This window comes from Pleurodeles waltl, chromosome 4_1, assembly GCF_031143425.1.
Source record: "Pleurodeles waltl isolate 20211129_DDA chromosome 4_1, aPleWal1.hap1.20221129, whole genome shotgun sequence".
NCBI lineage: Eukaryota > Metazoa > Chordata > Amphibia > Caudata > Salamandridae > Pleurodeles > Pleurodeles waltl.
Window position 1 is genome coordinate 409401359 of NC_090442.1, and position 24049 is coordinate 409425407.

At 47.0% G+C, this 24049-nt stretch overlaps 1 protein-coding gene across 9 annotated transcripts in view; it reads left to right on the top strand.

The window, feature by feature from the left end:
* PPFIBP1 (PPFIA binding protein 1) overlaps positions 1–24049 on the top strand; it is a 736231-nt gene that overhangs the window by 212999 nt on the left and 499183 nt on the right. For all 9 annotated transcript variants that reach the window (XM_069228637.1, XM_069228638.1, XM_069228632.1 and 6 more), the window contains exon 7: positions 2945–3037. In XM_069228637.1, the coding sequence (XP_069084738.1) occupies positions 2945–3037 (93 nt within the window). The remainder of the gene's footprint in view (positions 1–2944; positions 3038–24049) is intronic.

Below are 24049 nucleotides of genomic sequence, written 5' to 3' on the forward strand. Positions count from 1 at the left end.
CGTCTGGTTACCATGCCACATCATACATAAGTTGCATAATTTGTGCATGCAGTCGCCTGAAACATTAAGAGGTTAAGCAATGACCAGATAATTGACCTCGGTGTTGCCCATAATCTTGTCATACTTATAACAAATGATTTTTAAAAAAAAGTCGCTTTCATAGAGACTAGGATCCATCAACAAGCCTGTAGTCGTTAAGTGTCCCCACCCTCCCCCTTGGCCTCCAGAGCGGTGTTTGCAGTATGATGGGTGCCTGGGTGTCATTTCTTTGGCATATGTATGAGGTAAATGGTTCCCATATGGCTGTAGGACGGGAGCGAGGCGGTATTAGTGCCCAGTAATTGGCTAGCTGTTCCTGGCAGTAAGTCACATCCATTAGCCATGTCTTTATGGTGGGAGCTGGTTTCCTACCCCCAATGCATACCCACCCTGCCTTTTGCCAGCAAGAACATTATGGCAATGAGTTTGCGGTCTGAGGTGGTGAATCTGCAACATAGCCAAGCACACTAACTAAGGGGCCATGCTGGATCATCACAACCGTGATTTTGTGTATAATATCATATACTTCTGACTACTGCATGCCACTTGGGGGACATTGCCAGACTAAGTGAAGGAAGGTGGCTTGTGGCACATTACATCGCATGCATCTAGTGTCAGTTGAGAGTCTCATCTTAAAGAGTTGCATTGGGGTGCGATATAGACGATGAAGGAATTAAAAGTGTGTGAGCCGCAACTTATAATTCGGTGATAACATTGTCAGTTTGTTGCAACATTAAGTCCACATTTTCTCCGTGAAAGGGAAGTCCAGATCTTTACCCGATGCTTCCTGTAATGTCGGGGGTAATCATTGGTGAGTGAGTTTGCATGTGATTATAGAGTCTAGTGATTAATTTCCGAGGGGAGGGAGATGTAAATATGTGTTCCAGTGCTGGGAGGGATGGCAGGGAGCTCTGGAACGTGCTGTGCATTGCTCAACACGTGGCTTATAGCTGAAACTATATGAGGGTATCTGATAAAGTGAGCTGCGTTCCTGTTGTGTCTGTAAACAGTGGTAAAAATTGAACATCTAGGTACAAGTCTGAGAATACAGTAATGTTCCACTATCTGACATGCGAGATAGCCCCCTTTTCCTGTAATGGGGGAAACATGGGGTTAAGGGCCGGTGGCGCAGAGGGGGGCATACAGAAGGGTCAGGCCACACGTTTGCGCATTCCCTCCCATGCCCACTGCACACTCTTGAAAGTGTTAATTTCCCCTCTGGGTGCCCTATAGGGAAGGAACAGGACGGTTGACAGAGGCGATGGGAGGTGCGGTCTATTTCAGTGGCCACAAGTAGTTGCTATGGGGTGGGATGGAGCCAATAATGCAGGAATTGGGTCTGGCGTACAAATGCATAGAGGAGAATATCTGGGGCCCCTAGTCCACCCTGTGATTGTGGTAGAGTGAGGATATCGTAAGACACACTCGGTTGTTTCCCAGCCCAGTGTAGTGATATCCGTTTAGATCTTAACCACTTGAAGAACTGAGTCAAAAGGGGAAGCGGTATATTGATGAAAAGATACAATATTTTGTTGAGTATGATCGTTTTGGCTATTGCAATACATCCTGCTATAGTAAGTAGTAGTCGAGACCAAATGGGTATTCTGTCCTTAATCCACTCTAAAGTGACACCATGGTTGTCACGCCAAGTCTCTTCTAAGTCTCTACTCGGCCAAAGCATCTCTCCCTGATATCCCTTTACCGATTATGTAGCTTTATCAAGATCAGCTAGGCTCCTACTTTTAAAAGCAGACGTTTTAATTTACTATGCTCCCAAAATTAATGTAAGGCATATTCTTTCGTGCAAATGTGCTCCTTGTTCAAAATAGAAAATGGTGAGGAATGCGTCCATTTTGTACTTGAATGTCTGCATGGATAGCTTGTTGACCATAACTTTCTATCTGTAAAAGTGTGGGCTGCTCTAGAATCATCCCAGTAAAAAGTGGAATGTGTTTGTTTGAGCTAATGCTTTACAGTTTGGGACTATTTTAACACCAGTCTTTAAGCCATTTGCAGATATCGCACATGAATATTTGCATGAACAGGCTACTGTGCCGTAATGGATGGTGCGAGAACAGACTTCTTCTCTGCCGTCCAGCTATAGATTGTTGAATGTGAAATAAGCCTCTCTATTTGTATCTGCCCATATGTTAACCATGTCATTGTGGTGATGCTACACAAAATACAGGGGTTACGAGTTATTCCTCAGACTGGAGATAATATATCAACTCTGGAATATTGGCTCCAATTCTGTATGATGTTAGCCTGCCCGGAGATTGAAACGGGACCAAATTCCTATGCATTTGTCGTCTGCTTGTAGCAGGTGATAAATGGGCACAGGAGCTATTTTGAGGCCGGTGGTAAGATGGCGGTCAAGCAAGGGTCTAGAGGGCAGAGTTGAGAGGGTTGAGGTGAAGGAACGCCTGCTACTCACCCCACACCTCTGCAAAAGAAGGGATGGGGGCCTGGCACAGCAGCTGCCCACATACGACCCAGGCCCATTTACCCCTGGTCCCGGTAATTCTAGGCCGAGAGACGCCAAGCAAGTTGTAATGGCCTGGCGCGATAACCCCCGCCCCTGGATGCAGCTCCGAGCCACTCGGAACGTGGGCCTAAGTCGGCAGATTTTCACTGCAATGTTAAGGACCTGCTTACAACGAGGATACATCGCCTGCTTGCTGAAAGCATGTTCTTGCTTGTTGGAGTAAGAAAACGTCACGCTCTTGCTCCGAGTGTGGTTTAACACGCATTCCAAGTGCGGTGATTTTACACGTTCCAAGCAGGTCTGTCAGTGATGTACTTCTCTGTTGTCGAGTTTCGATTTAATCTGTTGTGTCCGGTGTCCTTGTGTTCCGAGCGATAACTGCCTCTTAATTACTGGTTGAATCTTCTTTTTTTTAAACAGGGTTTAATACAGGAAATAAATGGCCTGAGATTAAGAGTGTCAGAAATGGAGAACGAAAGAACTCAGTGTGAAAAAAAGCTTAAGTACACCAAGGTAAGTCGCCAAGAGAATTGCTGTTTGTTAAAAGGGCTTCCTGGGAATTTCTCAAAATATGCAGTAGTTAAAATCGATAATTGGATTTGCCTGTCGTCTTAATTGAGCAAAACCTCAAAGTGCATATAACTGATGCTTTGCTAATGCCTAATGTAATGGTTCTTATTGTATTACCCACAGGCTTTTAGACTTGCATACTGCAGGTCTTACTGATGTTAGTCGTATGTGCCTAACTCCCTGCGCTACATTGCCAACAGATTAATAAATTATCAATTTACCTCCTCAGCCCGTTCTTTGAAACCAGCGTTTGATGTCTGATTCAGTTAGGACTAGTTTTCAGAGCAGCCATGACCATATCAATGACTTACATTTAGACTCACTTTATGTAAGTTTATTTCATGTAAAAAAGTAGCATCTTTCTAACATAGTTACCCCCATTTTTTGCTTGGTGTTGGTATGATTTGAGTATAATACAATGAGATCCTGCTAACCAGATCCCCAGTATCTGTGCTCTCTCCGTTAAATTTGGTTGTTGGTAAACTTTTACTCCAACATTTGGCATACTGGTGTACACTTATAAGTCCCTAGTATATGGTACTTGTGTACCCAGGGTATTGGTGGCCCAGGGGACTCCCATGGGCTGCAGCATATATTGTGCCACCCATGGGAGCCCATGCAGACTGTCTGCAGGCCTGCCATTGCAATCTGCATGCACCTTTCACTTCTGATATAAGGTTTGCCTTATATCATGTTCACTGCACTTGGCTATTGTAAGTCACCCATCTGGTAGGCCCTTCAACCCAAGGGCAGGGTGCATGTCCCTAAGTGTGAGGGTACCCCTGCATGAGCAGGGTGCCCCTACAAACCCCATACTATATTCTCTGGGCTTTGTAAGTGCGGTGAAGCCATCTTAAGGTATGTAGTGGACACTGGTCAACATGAGTGGTCTAACTATGTAATTGCTTCTCTGAAGTTAGACTTGTTTGAAATCAAACATGTAGGAATCATGCACTTACACCGATTCCAGTGCTAGTTGCATGATCCCATTTACTCTGCTGGGGGGTTCCTTAGATGATCCCCCAGTTCTGCCTTTTGGGGTCTGACTGCAAGCCCACGCTGCTGCCGACCCCAGACACTGTTCTGCCCTCCTGCTGGTGAGCCTAAGTCAGACTGGGGAAGGCAGAACAAAGGGTTTCCTGTAAGGGAGAGGTGTGACTACCTCTGCCTTTGAAATAGGGGTCTGTGGGCTTTGACTCTGGCTGGCTTGCCTTCCTGCTGAAGGCCTGCCCTGACTCTCTCCCAAGGGTCGAGTCATTAGGACATTGCTGGTCTTCAAAAACCTGCAACTTACCTTGAAACTACTATTTGCATTTGCCAAGGCTAGTTGGTGACTCTGCTGGTCACTGACACTCCTGCACTCTGGCAACTTGCGTGGGACAGCTCATGGGTGACTATAAGGATCTCCTTCATCCTCCTGGACTCCGCTGCTAGACTTCTTCCTTCACTATCCTACAGGAACTTCACCTGCGAGAGGGTGGGCATTGCCTACCTGCACCGCCTGGACATCTCCGAGTGGTCTGGACACTGTCCCCTTCTTTTTCAGGTTTCTATTGTCTGGAATCCACCTTTGTGTTCCACCAACCTGGTGCACGCATTGCGACAACAGCTGGACAACCGAGGCTTCCATTGACTCCAACAAGGGTTTCAAACTTCACTTCACCCCTATGAACCTAGGCTCCCTGGTATAGGTACTCCGGTCTCTTGACTATCCATGGGTGGGGACCCTCTCTAACCTTCTTTGTGGAAACCGGTTTCGTTGGGGTCCACTGGGAAGGGGCCTAAATCCATAAAAATCCAACTACGACGGTCCTGTGTTAGCCTCTGGGACAACCAGCTAAATAACTGCTTGCACCTGGCCGCCTGTGGGATTTCCAGTTACTTACCTCTGGTATTTTCTAATCCCACAGCCCCTGGGATCCTAACACACTTACCTTGGGTGGGCGCCTCCATTCTTATACCACTTTCTTAGTATATGGTCCCCCCTTTAGATGCCCCCATGGATTTCTGTGCTACTTCTGATTGTTTCTAAGTGTATATTTTGTGTGTAGATCTCTCTGAGTGGAGATATACCAACGGTAGTATAGTCTTTAGTGTTGTAATAAAGAAACCTTTATGTTCGATGGCATATGTTGCTGCAGATACACATGTTTGGCACAGTCCGCTGCCTGGTGTTGGGCTCGGAGTATTACAAGTTGTTTTTCTTCGAAGAAGTCTTTTTGGTCACGGGACCGAAGGACTCCTCCCTCTTTGGCTCCATTGCGCATGGGCGTCGACTCCATCTTAGATTGTTTTTTTCCGCTGTCGGGTTCGGACGTATTCCTTTTCGCTCAGTGTTTCGGTTCGGAAAGTTAGTCAGAATCTCGGAAGAAAGCGTCGGTATTGTTCCGTTCGGTATCGGGATAGTTAGGTACATCGACACCGATCATCGGAAGACTTTGGGGCAGTTTCGATCCCCCATCGGGGCCTGGTCGGCCCGACCGCGTGCGACATCGAAGCCGATGGAACGGACCCCGTTTCGTTTCTGCCCAAAATGTCACAGTAAGTATCCTTATACAGATCAGCACTTGGTCTGTAACTTGTGCTTGTCCCCCGAGCACAAGGAGGATACCTGTGAAGCCTGTCGAGCCTTCCGGTCCAGAAAAACACTCCGGGACCGAAGAGCCAGGCGTCACCAAATGGCGTCCACGTCGACAAAACAACGTTTCGACGACGAAGAGGAAACATTCTCGGTTCCGGAATCAGAATCCGGAGACTCCGACGTCGAACAACAGCAACAAACTGTGAGTAAGACGTCGAAAAGTAAATCCATCGACAAACCGAAAGCCCAGGGGACGCCACTGCCAACAGGCCATGGCTCGACCCATAAATCAGGCGACCCGTCGAAGGGGCCGAAAAAGGGCACGCCCATAGCGAAGACACCCGACTCCGGTCGAGGGACCGCCATGGAGCAACCTCGGAGCCGAGAAAGCGGCTCCGAGAGACAGAAACAAGATACCGGCACCGAAAAACATCGGCACCGAGAATCCTTGCCGAAAGGAACAAAAATTCTGTCGGTGCCGAAACCGAAAAAAGATTCTCTCTCGGCGCCGAAAAATACCACACCTTCATCCTACTCAGAGGAACAAGGACTAAGTGGCCAAATGCACAAATTTGGACAAGAGCTCCAAAGTGTAGAATCGGACTACACACAAAAGAGACTGTGCATCCAGCAAGATACAGGGAAGATATCAACCCTTCCCCCAATCATGAGGAAAAGAAGGATCGGACTTCCAAAGAATGACACACAACCACAAGCCAAAGTGGTTAAAAAAGTCACGCCTCCGCCCTCTCCTCCACAGGCATCGCCGGCACAAACACCGCCACAAATGCACTCACCAGCGCAAACTACCATAAGTCATGACGATCAGGATCAAGACGCTTGGGACCTGTATGACACCCCAGTGCCGGACAATGATCCCGAGTCATACCCCACAAAGCCGTCACCGCCAGAGGACAGTACCTCATACTCGCAACTGGTGGCTAGGGCTGCAGACTTCCACAATGTCCAACTGCATTCCGATCCTATAGAGGATGATTTCTTATTTAACACCCTCTCGGCTACACATAGCCAATATCAATGTCTCCCAATGCTACCAGGGATGTTACGGCACGCAAAACAAATTTTTGAGGAGCCCGTAAAATCAAGAGCCATCACCCCAAGGGTGGATAAGAAATACAAACCACCACCCACAGACCCAGTGTTTATTACTTCGCAGTTACCACCCGACTCTGTGGTAGTAGGGGCAGCTCGCAAAAGAGCAAATTCACATACATCTGGCGACGCCCCACCTCCGGACAAAGAAAGCCGAAAATTTGACGCGGCAGGGAAAAGAGTGGCGTCACAGGCAGCCAACCAGTGGCGCATCGCAAATTCACAAGCGCTGCTGGCCAGATATGACCGCGCACACTGGGACGAGATGCAACTTCTCGTAGACCATCTTCCCCAGGAATACCAAAAAAGGGCGCAGCAAATAGTGGAAGAGGGACAAACGATCTCAAACAATCAAATCCGCTCTTCACTAGACGCAGCCGATACTGCAGCAAGAACAGTCAACACTGCTGTCACCATAAGGAGACACGCTTGGCTACGCACTTCAGGCTTCAAACCTGAAATCCAGCAGGCTGTCCTTAATATGCCCTTCAACGAGAAACAACTGTTTGGCTCGGAAGTGGATACAGCCATTGAAAAACTTAAAAAGGACACAGACACGGCCAAAGCCATGGGCGCACTCTACTCCCCGCAGAGCAGAGGCTCTTTCAGAAAAACTCCATTTAGAGGGGGGTTTCGTGGCCAACCCACAGACACCACCAGCCAACAATCAAGAACCACACCATATCAGGGTTCCTTCCAAAGGGGAGGTTTCAGGGGATATCGGGGGGGTCAATTCCCAAGGAGTAGGGGAAGATTCCAAACTCCAAAAACACCTCCACCTAAACAGTGACTTTCACGTCACGCAACCCCTTCACTCAACACCAGTGGGGGGAAGACTAAGCCAATTCTACCAATCTTGGCAACAGATTACAACAGACAATTGGGTATTAGCAATAATCCACCATGGCTATTGCATAGAATTCCACAACTTCCCACCAAACATCCCCCCCAAAACACGCAAAATGTCACAACATCATTTAGAACTTTTAGGACTAGAAGTTCAAGCACTACTGCAAAAGGATGCAATAGAATTAGTACCAGTACAACAAAAAAACACAGGAGTTTACTCCCTGTACTTTCTAATTCCAAAAAGAGACGAAACATTGAGACCAATATTAGATCTCAGGACACTAAATACCTACATCATATCGGACCATTTTCACATGGTCACACTACAAGACATCATTCCACTGCTCAAACAGCAAGATTACATGACCACATTAGACCTAAAGGATGCGTACTTTCATATACCAATACACCCTTCTCACAGAAAGTACCTACGGTTCGTATTCAAAGGAATACATTACCAATTCAAGGTGTTGCCATTCGGAATAACAACTGCACCAAGAGTGTTCACAAAATGTCTAGCAGTAGTAGCAGCACACATCAGGAGACAACAGATACATGTGTTCCCTTACCTAGACGACTGGCTAATCAAAACCAACACAGTAAAAAAATGCGCAAGCGACACCACCTTTGTCATACAAACCCTTCACAAACTGGGGTTTTCCATCAACTACACAAAATCACACCTAGAACCGTGTCAAACACAACAATATCTAGGAGCAACCATCAACACATCAAAAGGAATTGCCACTCCAAGTCCACAAAGAGTGCAGGCATTCCACAAGCTAATAAGTGCTATGTTTCCAAACCAAAAGATACAAGCAAAATTTGCGCTAAAACTTCTAGGCATGATGTCATAATGCATAGCCATTGTCCCAAACGCAAGACTACACATGCGACCCTTACAACAGTGTCTAGCATCACAATGGTCACAGGCACAGGGTCAACTTCAAAATCTGGTGTTGGTAGACCGCCAAACATACCTCTCGCTTCTATGGTGGAACAGCAAAAATTTAAACAAAGGGCGGACATTTCAGGACCCAGTGCCTCAATACGTTATAACAACAGATGCTTCCAAGACAGGGTGGGGAGCACACCTCAATCACCACAGCATTCAAGGACAATGGGATATACACGAAACAAAATTTCATATCAATTACCTAGAACTGCTGGCAGTATTTCTAGCGTTAAAAGCCTTCCAACCCATAATAACACACAAATACATTCTTGTCAAAACAGACAACATGACAACAATGTATTATCTAAACAAACAAGGAGGAACACACTCAACACAATTGTGCCTCCTAACACAAAAAATTTGGCAGTGGGCGATTCACAACAACATTCGCCTAATAGCACAATTTATTCCAGGAATACAAAACCAACTAGCAGACAACCTTTCGCGAGACCACCAACAAGTCCACGAATGGGAAATTCACCCCCAAGTTCTGAACAAGTACTTTCAAATTTGGGGAACACCCCAGATAGATTTGTTCGCAACAAGAGAAAACTCAAAATGCCAAAACTTCGCATCCAGGTACCCACACCGCGAATCACAAGGCAATGCTCTATGGATGAATTGGTCAGGGATATTTGCGTACGCTTTTCCCCCTCTCCCTCTCCTTCCATATCTAGTAAACAAGTTAAGTCAAAACCAACTCAAACTCATACTGATAGCACCCACATGGGCAAGACAACCTTGGTATACAACTCTACTAGACTTTTCACTAGTACCGCATGTCAAACTACCCAACAGGCCAGATCTGTTAACACAACACAAACAACAGATCAGACATCCAAACCCAGCATCATTGAATCTGGCAATTTGGCTCCTGAAATCCTAGAATTCGGACACTTGGACCTCACACCAGAATGCATGGAGGTCATAAAACAAGCTAGAAAACCTTCCACTAGACACTGCTATGCATCTAAGTGGAAAAGATTTGTTTACTACTACCATGCCAATCAAATACAACCAGTACATGCCTCTACTAAAGACATAGTAGGATACTTACTACATTTGCAAAAAGCAAATCTCGCTTTTTCATCTATAAAAATACACCTCGCAGCTATATCTGCTTACCTACAAACTACTCATTCATCGTCTCTATTTAGAATACCAGTTATTAAAGCATTCATGGAAGGGCTAAAAAGAATTATACCACCAAGAACACCACCAGTTCCTTCATGGAATCTTAACATCGTCTTAACAAGACTCATGGGTCCCCCTTTCGAACCTATGCATTCCTGTGAAATGCAATATCTAACCTGGAAGGTCGCATTTCTCATTGCAATCACATCCCTCAGAAGAGTAAGTGAAATACAGGCATTTACCATACAAGAACCATTTATTCAAATACACAACAATAAAATAGTTCTAAGAACAAATCCAAAATTTCTGCCAAAAGTAATCTCACCATTCCATTTAAATCAAACAGTAGAATTGCCAGTGTTCTTCCCACAACCAAATTCTGTGGCTGAAAGGGCACTACATACATTAGACATCAAAAGAGCACTAATGTATTACATTGACAGAACAAAGCTAATCAGGAAAACAAAACAACTGTTCATAGCTTTTCAAAAACCACACATAGGAAATCCAATCTCTAAACAAGGCATTGCTAGATGGATAGTCAGATGCATCCAAACATGCTATCTTAAAGCCAAAAGAAAATTGCCTATTACACCAAAGGCACACTCAACCAGAAAGAAAGGTGCTACAATGGCCTTTCTAGGAAACATTCCTATGAGCGAAATATGTAAGGCTGCAACCTGGTCTACGCCTCACACGTTTACTAAACACTACTGTGTAGACGTACTAAATGCACAACAAGCTACAGTGGGCCAAGCTGTACTAAGAACATTATTCCAAACTACTTCAACTCCTACAGGCTAAACCACCGCTTTTAGGGGAGGTAACTGCTTTATAGTCTATGCCAAACATGTGTATCTGCAGCAACATATGCCATCGAACTGAAAATGTCACTTACCCAGTGTACATCTGTTCGTGGCATTAGTCGCTGCAGATTCACATGTACCCTCCCACCTCCCCGGGAAGCCTGTAGCCGTTTAGAAGTAGATCATAAACCTTAAACATCTGAACATTTGTAAATAATTATTAGAAACTCTTATCATACATACATATTCACTCCATTGCATGGGCACTATTTATACCAAACAACTCCATCCTCACCCTCTGCGGGGAAAACAATCTAAGATGGAGTCGACGCCCATGCGCAATGGAGCCAAAGAGGGAGGAGTCCTTTCGGTCCCGTGACCAAAAAGACTTCTTCGAAGAAAAACAACTTGTAATACTCCGAGCCCAACACCAGGCAGCGGACTGTGCCAAACATGTGAATCTGCAGCGACTAATGCCACGAACAGATGTACACTGGGTAAGTGACATTTTCATTTTGGAACTCCTGGTGTGATTGTTTGTTGTGTACAGTTACTGACTGACTTGTGGTATTGCAAGTGCCTTTTGGTCCTCCTAGATGAGCTTTAGATGTTCACCACAGCTACCCCAGAGAACTCTTGATTTTTGAACACCTAATCGCTACCACTAAAGGTTGCCTAGACTCAGTATAGGGTGCCACACCATAGGTGTACGCCATAAACTGAGCTAGCCTCCTACAAATAGCCTGAAAAGGGACATGTCGCCGCCTTACGCTGGACAGCCCACTTTAAACTCAGTAGAAGTCAGCTGTTCATAGTGCCATAGCTTTGCAACTCATCAGACAACAGTTGACATGAAATAACATAAACAGACTTTTTGTCGCATGCTTAGCTGTGTCTCTAATATGTTTTATCCAGGGCTCAATTCGAGGGTAGATGCCGTCTAACCACTATGTTCAGAGGGTAGACACTGTCTACCCAGCTGCAAAGCTGACGCCGCCATTTTAGAGGATTGCCATGTTCTTTCCTACTTCTCCCAGACATAAACCTGCATTGAAGGAAAAGTTTGAGTAAAAACGTGTTGACAACGTTACATTTTACAACTTGACAGTGAAGACCCTGGCCCCTAAAGTAACCCTGACAACCAGTCACAAGAACTATTCCCAAATAGTTGCAGTCATGCCATGTATCCAAACAGCAATCAGCTAGCCACAATTTCTCGCTGCCTGGTGCCCTGCGAAGAAAGGCCCGGAGGGGACCCTCGAAGGAGATGGTCTCAGGGCATGTTGATGGGATTTAAGGGGGAGTTAACACTCAGTCAGCAATTTCTAAACTGAGCGTAGGGTAGAGCGCCCCCCCCCCCGTAGTGGGGGGGCGCGGCCCGTTAGGGGACGGGTCCTCCGAGGCCCTGGGGCACTCCCTTCCCCCTTTTCCCCCTGCTGGGGGGGGGTACCAAGTTCGGCCGGATTTCCGCCCTGACGCCTCGCGAGGCGTTGGGGGCGGAAGTCATGCCCCAGGGGGCATGTCGTAGGGCCGACGTTGGCCGCCCGCCGGTTCCAGCCGCCGCGCACTGGTGGGGGGGCTAGTTAAAGGCCCCCCAAAGAAGGTTATTCCTTCTTTACTTGTGTGTGGCGGCGGGACCTGGCGTGCGGCCCGCGTTTGAAAGGATTACTCACCAGAAGGATTCCGGCTTCTCCCCTTGATTTCATCGGCTGCTGCCTTTGTTGAAGTCCTTCCTGCTTCGTGTCCAGTATTCCAGTATCGAGTTGTAAGTATTAGAGCACAGCGCGAGTAGCGTGCCGGGGCCCCTGTCTCCAGACTTAATTAATCTCCGGGCGGCCGGCTAATTATTGTAGGGATTTTGCGCGTCCAGCCCGGTTCCGGAGCCGGATTGCTTCGCGCTCTAAGTGGTGTGCCGGGGCCCCTGCTTTCCAGCCGCGTGGGGGGGGGGGGCAGCTTAACGCGCAGCCGTTTCAATATAAGATCATCCGAGCCACGGAGGCGCGTCCAGCTCGGTGCCTGAGCCGGATTTCTTCGCGCTCTAGTGGCGTGCCTGGGCCCCTGTCTCCAGACTTATTCAATCTCAGGGCAGCCGGCTAAATTATTTGTAGGGGTGGGGTCGCAGGGAAAAATCTCCTAAGTGGCGAGCAGCGCTTTTCAAACACGCGCTGTGTTAACTGGCCGGGTTTTTTTTAGTTTAAGCGCTCGCATTTTTAAACGCATGATCAGTGGTGGGCAGCGCGATTCCTGACTCCCTGGGCATTTTTGATAAAACACGCGTTGGGCGAACTGGTCTTGTTTTGATGTGTCACACTGTTGTAAGGTTGGGTTTGTGCATTCCGCTTCACAGAGTTTGTAAGTTTCTGCTTTGTCTGGAAAAAAGGAGTAACTTCTGCCTTTGCTGAATTCCTTGAAACTCATGGTTTCAATGGCAGGCAAACAATTTTGTGTAAAGTTGTGGTTTTTCATCTGGGGGCTGACAGTTGTTGCATAACATTGGTATTGTATTTTATTGTGCTTTAGCACAGTGTTAAGCCACCTGCCTGTGTAGTGCTTTATGTGTATGAGCCATTATTAAGAGGTGGCCCATTTGCAGGCAGCCAAAGATTGTCTAGCCTGTGTGGTTGCATTAATTATTTGGCAGTTGAGCCACACTTAATTTTCACTGTGGTTAGCCTGTGTGGTTGCATTAATTATTTGGCAGTTGAGCCACACTTAATTTTCACTGTGGTTAGCTTGGTGTTGCCTTAGTTAAAGTTATTGCATCCATTACTGCAGATTGGTTTCTTCAGCTCTTTGATTTATGTGTGGTGGACACAGGATTAAGGGGTTTCAATTTGTGGACATTTGGGATCCCTGTGTTTGACTGTTTTTTGCCTCTGATTTCTTTTCAGGTCGTACCCCCTATATAAAAAAAAGAGGGGGGTTATACTGTTAATTAGGCAGTCCTTTACAATTGGTGATAGCTATAAGGGCAGGTCACCATGCCACCTAAGAAGGCCTGCACCCAAAAAGGGAGGGAGCGCGACCCCGATTTGTCCCAGCTGCTGAGATTAGTTTTGGAAAAATTGGGGAGTGAGGAACCCAATGTGGCCATAGAGGCTCCTAAAAAAGATGGGGGCAGGGAGAAGGGTTCCCGCCCTAAGCGGTCCCACGTGGCCCCCAATACGGCTTTTCCCCCAGTTAAGCGTAGAAGGAATGCAAAAGCGCAGGTGCCGGCCACCATCATTCTGACGCCCCCCACAGCGGCACCGGCCACCATCGTTCTGTCACCTCCTGCAGCAACTAGCCTCTCAGAACAGTTGAGCGTGCCCGTTGCCGCAGCCCGCTCACTGGCCCACTCCCCACGCCACAAGTTCTTAACTCGGGCTCCACGGCCCCCGCGGGCGTGGGTATAGAGTGAGTCCTGGCTGATATTCGTAATTCCTTGGCGGCCTTAGCACCGACAGCGCAGCCTGGGCCATCTCCCACACCGCTTCAGGGTGTAGTTTCTCCCACGCGTACGGGGGGTCCGCCTGGTTGGAGTATGATAGGGATTTTCGTTGGGCAAAAGTAGAGGACCCCTCCATCGGGTGGGATCAAACAGAAGTGAATGTGTGGCTCGAATGTGTTAACAACAAGGTCCCAGGGAGGCAGCCCTTTCGGCCCCAGTTGTCCGGTGAGAAGAAAGGGTCTTGCTGGGCATTTAACAGAAGGTCATGTTCACGTCCCGCAGGAACATGCAAATTCAAGCATAACTGTTCCTTTTGTGGCCACCCGTCCCATCCTAAATCCAAGTGCATTAAGAAATCTAAAGAGCGGGGTCGGGACCCCAGTAAACCATCAAATTGATTCTCCTCTTCCCTCCCCGGTCAGGTTAGAAGCGTTACGCCCTTGGTTACAGGCTTACCCTTCTGCGGACGCGGCTTCAGTACTTCTTAACGGTTTTTCCTTTGGCTTCAGGATCCCCGCCCCTAATGTCTCTCTGGTAGATCATTGTAAGCACCTAATATCTGCCTTGCAGAACACTTCGGTAGTTGCAAAAAAAAAATAGAGAAAGAGAGTTCCCTGGGCAGGCTTGCTGGTCCTTTTAGGTGCCCTCCGCTATCTGGTTTTGTGTGTTCCCCGTTGGGAGTGGTTCCAAAAAAGGAAGCAGGACAGTTTAGATTGATCCACAATCTTTCAGCCCCTCGGGGGTCATCAGTTAACGACGCCATCGATCCGCAGCTATGTTCAGTCCAATACGCGTCAGTGGATAATGCAGTTGAGAAAGTGAGAGCGCTGGGCCGGGGGTCTATGTTAGCAAAAACCGACATTGAGTCTGTCTTCCGTTTGCTTCCCGTGCACCCCGAGGGCTACCACCTGCTGGGTTTTCAATTCAGGGGGGGGTATTACTTCGACCAATGCATGCCCATGGGTTGCAGCATATCTTGCAGTTATTTCGAACAATTCAGCTCCTTTCTTCAGTGGGTATTCTCACAACGTACGGGACACCGGGAGGTCATTCATTACCTGGACAACTTCCTGATTCTGGGACCCCCCAATTCTGACAGGTGCAGGTGGGCTCTTCAAGCTTTAATCGCTTTGTTCAAAGAGTTTGGGGTGCCTTTGGCCCCCGAGAAAACAGTCGGCCCTTCTACTTGCATCACTTTCCTAGGGATTGAAATTGACTCTTTGGCCGGGGAGTGCCGCTTGCCTTTGGATAAACTGTTGGCTTTCAAGGAGTCCATTAAATTTATATTGTCTCAAGAAAAGGTGACCCTGCACCAGCTTCAGGTACTGGTGGGTCAGCTGAACTTTGCTCTAAGAATTATCCCCATGGGTCGCCCCTTTTCTAGGTCAATAGCTCGCTCAATGACGGGGCTAAAAGAAAAACACCACCACACCAGGCTGTCCAGAGAGGTTAGGGACGACCTGAGGCTGTGGGATTTGTTCCTTAGGACATTCAACGGGTCGGTCATTTGGCCGCAGAAAGCAATACCCAGCCCTACGCTGGGCCTATACACTGACTCCGCGGGAAGCATAGGCTTCGGTGCAATTTTGGGCCCATTATGGTGCAGGGCAGACTGGCCTAGAGACTGGGTCAGATGGGGTTGGACCAAGAATATAGCCTTCTTATTATTCCCAATCGTGGTCGCTGTAAACATCTGGGCTAAGGAGTTCAGGAACAGGATGGTAATTTTCTGGTCTGATAACATGGCGGTGGTGGAGGTTATCAACCGGCAAGGGGCTTCATGCCCTTTGGTTTTGCGCCTTTTGAAACACCTGATTCTGGCTTGTCTTCAGCATAACATCACGTTCAAAGCGAAGCACGTACCTGGTGTGCATAACAACGCAGCTGATGCATTGTCTTGTTCATTAATGCAGGAATTTTTGCGGTATCACCCCCAGGCGAAGGAGAAGATTACGGAGTTTCCAGAATCTCTGTGGAAGATTGGTGCCCCTCCCTCCCAGACTTAGTAGCGTCATCCTTGGCCCACGCACAAAAACAGCTTACGAGAACAGTTTTTTACTTTACAGGCGTTTCTTGCATGCTCGGCATATGGCGGACACCTTTTCTGAGCCAGCAATAGGGGTGTTCCTTAAACATCTGCGTAGCCTAGGGCGTCAGGTGTCATGCGCAAAGGCCCATTTGGAGGCGATACGTTTCTTCGCAAAAATAGTTAAATTGGAGAGGCCTCTGAATAATTTTATCATAAAACAAGCCTTGAGGGGTTGGGCCAAGGGATCCCCGGGTAGCTCGGATGCCAGGTGTCCCGTCACCCCTCCTTTGCTAGAAAGGATTTTAAGGGCGCTTCACACCGTCTGCTCTTCACCCACCGAGGCGGCGCTTTTCGCCACGGCCTTCACTTTGGCTTTTTACGGAGCTTTCCGCATCAGCGAGTTGGTAGGCTCCTCCAAGGGTGACCACTTGGGGGGCCTACAGCGGAAAGACGTAATGATCTGCAGGGGGGCACTGCACATTATGTTGCGTAAATCAAAGACCGACCAGCTGAAGAAAGGAACATGCATCACACTAGGTGAGGCGCCTGGTTCCCCCTTATGCCCTGTGTTAATCACAAGCAAATACATGGCGGTGCGCCCTATGGCTGAGTCTCCGGCCTTCTTCATCCACCCGGGCGGAGACTGCCTCTCACGCTACCAGTTCGCGGAAGTCCTTAAATTGTCCCTAAAATCAATCGGAGTGGATCAACAAGGTTATTCATCCCATTCCTTTAGAATTGGCGCAGCCACGGCGGCAGCAGCAGCAGGCCTTCCAGCCAGCGTCCGCTGTAAAAAATATAGGTCGTTGGTCTTCGGAATGTTACAAACGTTACATCAGGCCAGAGTTGAAGTAACAGGGATTGGGTTGCTCGGTGGTGTTGTCTCACGCGCATGTTTTCTTTTCTTTCAGTCAAATGCCTCAGCGAGTAGTCTGGGTATTGGGCCATTCATTTGTCCGTCGGGCGGCATACCGGTTGCAACAGCTCCGTGAGTCAAAACCGGCAGACTTGCACAGTGTGGCTTTTCGGTGGTGCGGCATTGGCGGAGGAGGCATCACCCAGCTGCAACATTTGGTCGAATTGGCGAGTAGTCGTGGGGGACTGCAGTCTCCGGATCTGATCATCATTCACTTGTGGGGCAATGATTTGGTGCGTTTAGGCCGAAAGACCCTTCGGGAGACGGTATTTCTTGAAATTTCGAAAGTGGCAAAGCAATTCCCAAGGGCAGCATTTGCCTGGTCATACATGGTTCCACGTCTTAAGTGGGGGGCAGGGTTAAGATCTCGCACCATCAACGTATCAGTTCGCCGGCTTAATGCCGAGATGGCGAAGCTCTGCCCAGGCCCTGGGCGCCTATGGAATATCCCCCACAAACTGCTGAAAGGTATGCACATGTTTCACAGCGACCAAGTGCATTTGTCCGACGAGGGAACCGATCAATTTATTCGCGACATGTGGGATTTTGCCCGCAGCCTCTTTTTGGGTGGGGAGGGCGAAGGACCTTTGTGGCCCTTGTGGCAGAAATTAAGATAAAAAATGTGACTAGAAACAATAGGAGGGGGCCCCCAAGGTGGGGCCCCCAGGAGGACATCTGGGATAGGATCCTGAAGTTCTGAGCCAACCAGCGGATGTACACACCAGATCAGGGGGTAAGAGACCTCTGATCGCTGGGGAAGAACATGGGGCTCCCGCTCTTGGCTCCCCCTCTTGGCTCCCCCCATTACACCCCAGGGCTGATTGGTGTTTGGAGGGGGGGCGGAACCCTAAACTGGAGGACAAGGTTACCGGGTAGTCAGGGTAACCGTCCCTCCTACGGATACAGGTGAGACACGGGTCACCTGTGTGGTCCAATATGGTGGTTCAGGACAGGAAGGGATCCTGTCACACTGGTTATGGTCACAAGTAATTTCTCAGTAACATGTAAATTAAAATGTTTTCTTTATTGACTAACCTTCTTATACTTGCTATTTGATGTTTTGCTTGTTGAAGTTATGAGGTATTTTATATGATGACTTTTTGAAAATAAAAGATACTCCTTCCAACGAACAAACCTTGTCGTCTCGTGCTTTCCTGGCGGGGGGAGTGTGGGCTGTCTGGAGGCCTCCGGATCCTAGGGTAGAGTGCCCCCCACGTAGTGGGGGGGCGCGGCCCGTTAGGGGACGGGGCCTCCGAGGCCCTGGGGCACTCCCTTTCCCCCTGCCGGGGGGAGCCGAGTTCGGCCGGATTTCCACCCTGACGCCTCGCAAGGCGTTGGGGGCGGAAGTTATGCCCCAGGGGGCATGTCGTGGGGCCAACGTTGGCCGCCCGCCGGTTCCAGCCGCTGCGCACTGGTGGGGGGGCTATTTAAAGGCCCCCCAAAGAAGGCTATTCCTTCTTTACTTGTGTGCGGCGGCGGGACCTGGCGTGCAGCCCGCGTTTGAACCCACCCACCCTCTCCTTTATGTTAGTGGTTTGGAAGGGAGTTGGGAAATTAAGATAAAAAATTTGACTAGAAACAATAGGAGGGGGTCCCCAAGGTGGGGCCCCCAGGAGGACATCTGGGATAGGATCCTGAAGTTCTGAGCCAACCAGCGGATGTACACACCAGATCAGGGGGTAAGAGACCTCAGATCGCTGGGGGAGAACATGGGGCTCCCGCTCTTGGCTCCCCCCCATTACACCCCATGGCTGATTGGTGTTTGGAGGGGGGGCGGAACCCTAAACTGGAGGACAAGGTACCGGGTAGTCAGGGTAACCGTCCCTCCTACGGATACAGGTGAGACACGGGTCACCTGTGTGGTCCAATATGGTGGTTCAGGACAGGAAGGGATCCTGTCACACTGGTTATGGTCACAAGTAATTTCTCAGTAACATGTAAATAAAAATGTTTTCTTTATTGACTAACCTTCTTATACTTGCTATTTGATGTTTTGCTTGTTGAAGTTATGAGGTATTTTATATGATGACTTTTTGAAAATAAAAGATACTCCTTCCAATGAACAAACCTTGTTGTCTCGTGCTTTCCTGGCGGGGGGAGTGTGGGCCGTCTGGAGGCCTCCGGATCCTAACAATGTCTTATTTTGACTGTTTTTCAAAGCGCCAGTTTTTATTATGATAACAGGAGCTTCTCAAACATGAGATTCGATGCATATTTACAGTAATATTTTCAGTTTTCAACGCTTGGAGTTAGATGTGATGTTCCCAAAATCACAGGATTATTTGGTAGCGTTTTAGTACCCTGAGGGTCTACCTACTCCAAGGCCAACAACTTCACACATCACTTCAAATGTTCTCACCTGAGGCGCCAACCACAATATTTGTGGGTTAAGATAAGAGCTTAGACTTATCACTGACTCCTCTGCATGTATAAGAATGACTTAAAATGCAGAGAAGAAACATTATTTTGTTGCCACAGTGCAGGTGCACCCTCAGGTTAGATGCAGTCTAGTCTCGATTGTAAATTCTTGAACCAGAAGACGTGGTTTCGAACCCGGCATCTTCCATGTAGGACTAAAAGCCTGTGAACATAACTGAATGTGCAAGGAAAAAAAATATTAAACACATTACTCACCTCCTAACTAATAAACCCTAATCATGTGTTCCGGAGAAGCATAGTACTCGCTTCAAAGCACTTCAACACCTGATCAAGGGTAGTAAGCGCTATATAAATACAATTACATAAACAATTAAACTCTTTTTGTTTAGCCCGCCACCAGGTCACTGGTGAAACTTAAAATGACGCTACCTGTTTCTAAATGTGAGGAGAATATTCGAAGCTAAGATAACCAGAGATTTGTGCCCCTCATGTAGTCCATTAAAGACCCATAATATTTAAGATCGGGAAGTTTCAGTTTGTGCAAATGTCTCCCTCTGTGGGATAGGTCTTGCTTGCACTGTAAATAAAGCATCATTTTCCGGTGACAATTTGAAAATTCTGTCAATGTTTAACTCAATATCAATCTCGTGACTTAGTTATTTTCATTGTATTTTTTTGTTAACAAGTCTTCTTTTGTACATGCTTAGATGATGCCCTGTAGCAAAAGCTATTCAATGCTTTATGAACGAAATTAAAAAAACAGAATGCATAACTAAACTTTCCAATTATGTTTCCAGATACCATTTTACTTGCTTTAAGGAGTTTAGGTAGCTTCAACAAGGCATATGTAAAAGGTTTGAGTGACTACAATGACAAACAGATGTTTGCTATACTAAATAGTTGTTTCTCAACCACTGGTACACAGCCCAGCTTGTGATCCATGTGACTGTTTTGACTGAGTACTGGGAGAGCAGAAATAAATAAATAAATGACAAACGATAAGATGAAGAAAACTAAAAAATAGTAATACAATAAAGCAAAAGAAAGTTCTCTGTGGCAGTACAAAAATAAACAAGCATTGGTAAAGCCACTAGGTCTCGTTTATACAAGAGCTATTATCTTGGCAGTGTGTTTTTGCCATGTTGTACACCAGTGTGGCTGCAGTTCAGCATGGCTAAACATGAGTATCATGGAGTGTCAGAGTGGAGTGTGTGAATAGTGCTTAGTGAATTTGTTGAAGTAGAGTTCAGTAGAGGGGAGTAGAGTTCAGCGGTTCAGTGGCAGAGTCAGAGTGCAGTGTTGTAGAGTGAAGTGGTATGAAGTGTAGTAGAATAGGATGGAGTCGGTTGGAGTGGACTGAGGTAGTCTGGTGGATTGGAGTAGAGTTGGGGTGGACTGGAGAGGGATGGATTGAAATGTGGTGAAGTAGATTGGATTGGAGTGGGTTTGATTGGATTGGGATGGGTTGATTTAACTGGAGTGATAGGGCGGGTTATGGTGGATTGGAATGGGGTGGTTTGGAATGGGGTGCATTATATTGACCTTGAGTGGGGTGCATTATATTGACCTTGAGTGGGGTGGATTATATTGACCTGGAACGGGGTGAATTGAATTGCTTTGGAGTGAAGTGGATTGGATTGGAGTGGGGTGGGTTGGATTCAGTGTGTTTGAGTGGATTGGATGTATTGGATTGGAGTAAGGGCGACTGGACTAGAGTAGGGTGGATTGGATGTGTGGGGTAGACTGAACTGGGTGGGGTGCATTGGAGTGGCATAGAGAGGGGGATTGAAGCAGTCTGGTTTGCAGTACAGTGGAGTGAGGTGCATTGGAGTGGCGTAGGGCAGATCGGGGTGGGGTGAATTGGGGTGGGGTGAATTGGATTGGGGTAGGGGTATTGGGTTGGATTGGAGGGGTGGATTGGAGTTGGGTGGGGTTGGATGGAGTGGGGTGGTTTGCATTGAGGTGGATTGTATTGGAGTGGGGTGGGACAAATTGGATTGAGTGGGGTGAATTAGATAGTGCAGTGGTTTGGACTGGTATGGGGTGGGTGGAGATGAGTGGATTAGATAGCAGTGGGTTGACTGGATTGGATTGGGGTGGGGTGGACTGGATTGAGTGGGGTGGATTGAGGTGGAATGGGTGGATTGGAGTGCAGTGAATTGGATTGGTGCGGGCTGGATTTGGGTGGATTGGATTGGAGGTGGGGTTGATTAAGGTAGATTGGATTGGACTGGAGTGGGATGGCTTGGAGTAGGGTGGATTGGAATCAGGTGGAGTGGGATGTGGTAATGGACTTGGTAAATATTAGAACAACTGTACTTGATCCACAAGTGGCAAAGAATGCTGCATGGGTGGTTGATCTGTCCCACGTTATGGATACAGATTTTCTTATCTATACATTAAAATTGCTGCCAATGTCTGCCATAACATTTGCCTAGGATTTAGTTATTGATGTTTATCTTGCCGTACAACAAACGTTTGAGAAGCAAGCCTAGATTTTCTGTGGCATGTTTGTTTGAACATATGTGCTGTGTAGAGATCTCTGAAAACCACCAGGCCCAGAATAATAGAAGTTGTTTTAGCGGTCGTTGGATTGGCGTCCCCGCCAGAGCTTCTGTGGTGTGAGCATTGGAAAACAAAATGCGCCCATTAACCCTAAACTGGGGTTGGAGGTGAACAGAGGAGGTTGTTTAATCAAACCGGCATATATCTACACGTAGGTGAAGTGAGAGTGGCAGTGCCAAACCCATCCCAGGATACCAATGCCTGCATACCTTAGATCCATAACCTGCTGTGTGCACCTGCAAGGGTGATGCCTAGCATCGCTATAAATGCGTGTTCGATGTCTCGGAGACCAAGATTAAATAAACCCACACCAATTCTAAGGTAGCCTACATCTACCTATTCATCACTGCTCATTCCTCGGTAGTATTTCCTGGCACCTATGAGGCCAGAGCATGCTTCAATCACAAATCCACACATCCCAGCTCCTCCCTACTTAGTCTTTTTCTTGGTATGGGGGCCTGGTATAGTTTATGTAAGAAGGATGCTTTCGTCTTCGATTTGTTTCTGGTAATGATGCAGCTGCCACCTACGAAATGAAAAGTGGAGAGGGTGTTTGTAGAGAAAGTGAAAACAGAATGCCAAACGTCGTCTGAGGTACTAACGGTATATAGGCAAATATACAGATTATGATAGGCCTAGCAGACCTAATCTGTCAAGCAAGATTGTTTTAGAAGTTTGTCCTGTTCTGGCACTCGTATTTGGACTAAATTTAGCCCAGGTGGTTGTGGGCTTGTGTTTGACCTTTTTTGTGTGCACTTCACTTAATTATTGTTAACTTGTACTCCTTTGTTTCATTGAGTTGTTCGCTTTAGTATCTTTCAACTCCTAATATTTCTTTCTTCTTTTTTCCGCACTTTGTCAACCAATCTCATTGCCAATGAAGCCTGCGTTGTTCTTACTGTATTATAGCATTTCCCTTCAAGAAGTTTCACTTTCACATTACATGACTTCGCATTTGAATTTGACAATGCACCGCCTTCAATTGTAAATCCATGTCTCTTTATGCTAATTTTTTGCCATGTCTTTTACTTAAGTCTGTAAATGATTCTATACCCCAAATCAGTGCTATATTTCCTCCTTTGAAAAGCATTAATTAGCTATGTTATACAGTGAGTGTGCACGTGTCCATTAACTTTCATGTGGACATATGGTGGACACTCATTTGTTGATCAACATTCACTCTCAGTGATGCACCTAAATCACTTTAGTATACAGCCATATCCACTGCAAATTAAAGCTGCACAAATTAAGTCTTTCAGAGACCAATGACTAATAATAAACATTGTATATCATGTACATGGATATTATTTATAGGTGCTTGTGTTGTGGCAGCGATGACTGGTGTCGCTGTTACCCAGTTTTGTCATACTTTGTATTCAATTAATGCAAGACTGAGCCACTTTTATTCGAAGGGTGAACTTCAGAATGCACCCGTGTCTGCGACCAGTTTTTACCCAATTGGCATGTCCATCACAGATCAGGTACACTTAACTCATTTATGTGCACATAGAATAGCCCATACCTTCACCACCACCACCTATTATTCATATTTCCATTTTATAGACTTTGAACAGAGGAGGTCAGTCACGTAAATTCCTGGAGCTGACAGTGGTCTTATTAGAATTTGAATCCTTCCTCCCTGTGCTATAAAACAATGCAGTATTTGCCTGTCCAAAAAGTGTGACAGTTCGCATTTTTAACTTTAGGCCACTTGTGTCTGTTGTACAAGATAATATGTACAATCAATTACAGAGCACAAGATTGCAGAAAGCACTTGAGTAAAACACAGCTGTGTTTTGTAAAAACATTATTTCCTATAGACTAAGAAACTTAACACCACTACCAAGGCTCAAGACTTTTGCTTCTGTAGTCATGAGACTTCAGTTTTGACCGCAGCGATTGTATGAGTTTGGGTGAAAGATTTTCCCTACAGCTTCAAATCCATGACAATGGCATTAGAGAGCCAGTACATCCGGGCAACATCCAACACTGCTTCATACATATCACTACTGTATAAGGAGGGATTTGGAGTTGGGGTGACCAACTACTACTGGAGTAGGACACGTGGACGCAGAGCTCTCCAGCCATGCTCCTCCCATCCAGGCTCATCCAGGCTCATCTTGACTCCCTAAGATCAATCTCGCCCCACATACTGGCAGCAGAAGGTGCAGACTGGAATTCCCCCCCCAAGTGGCTGG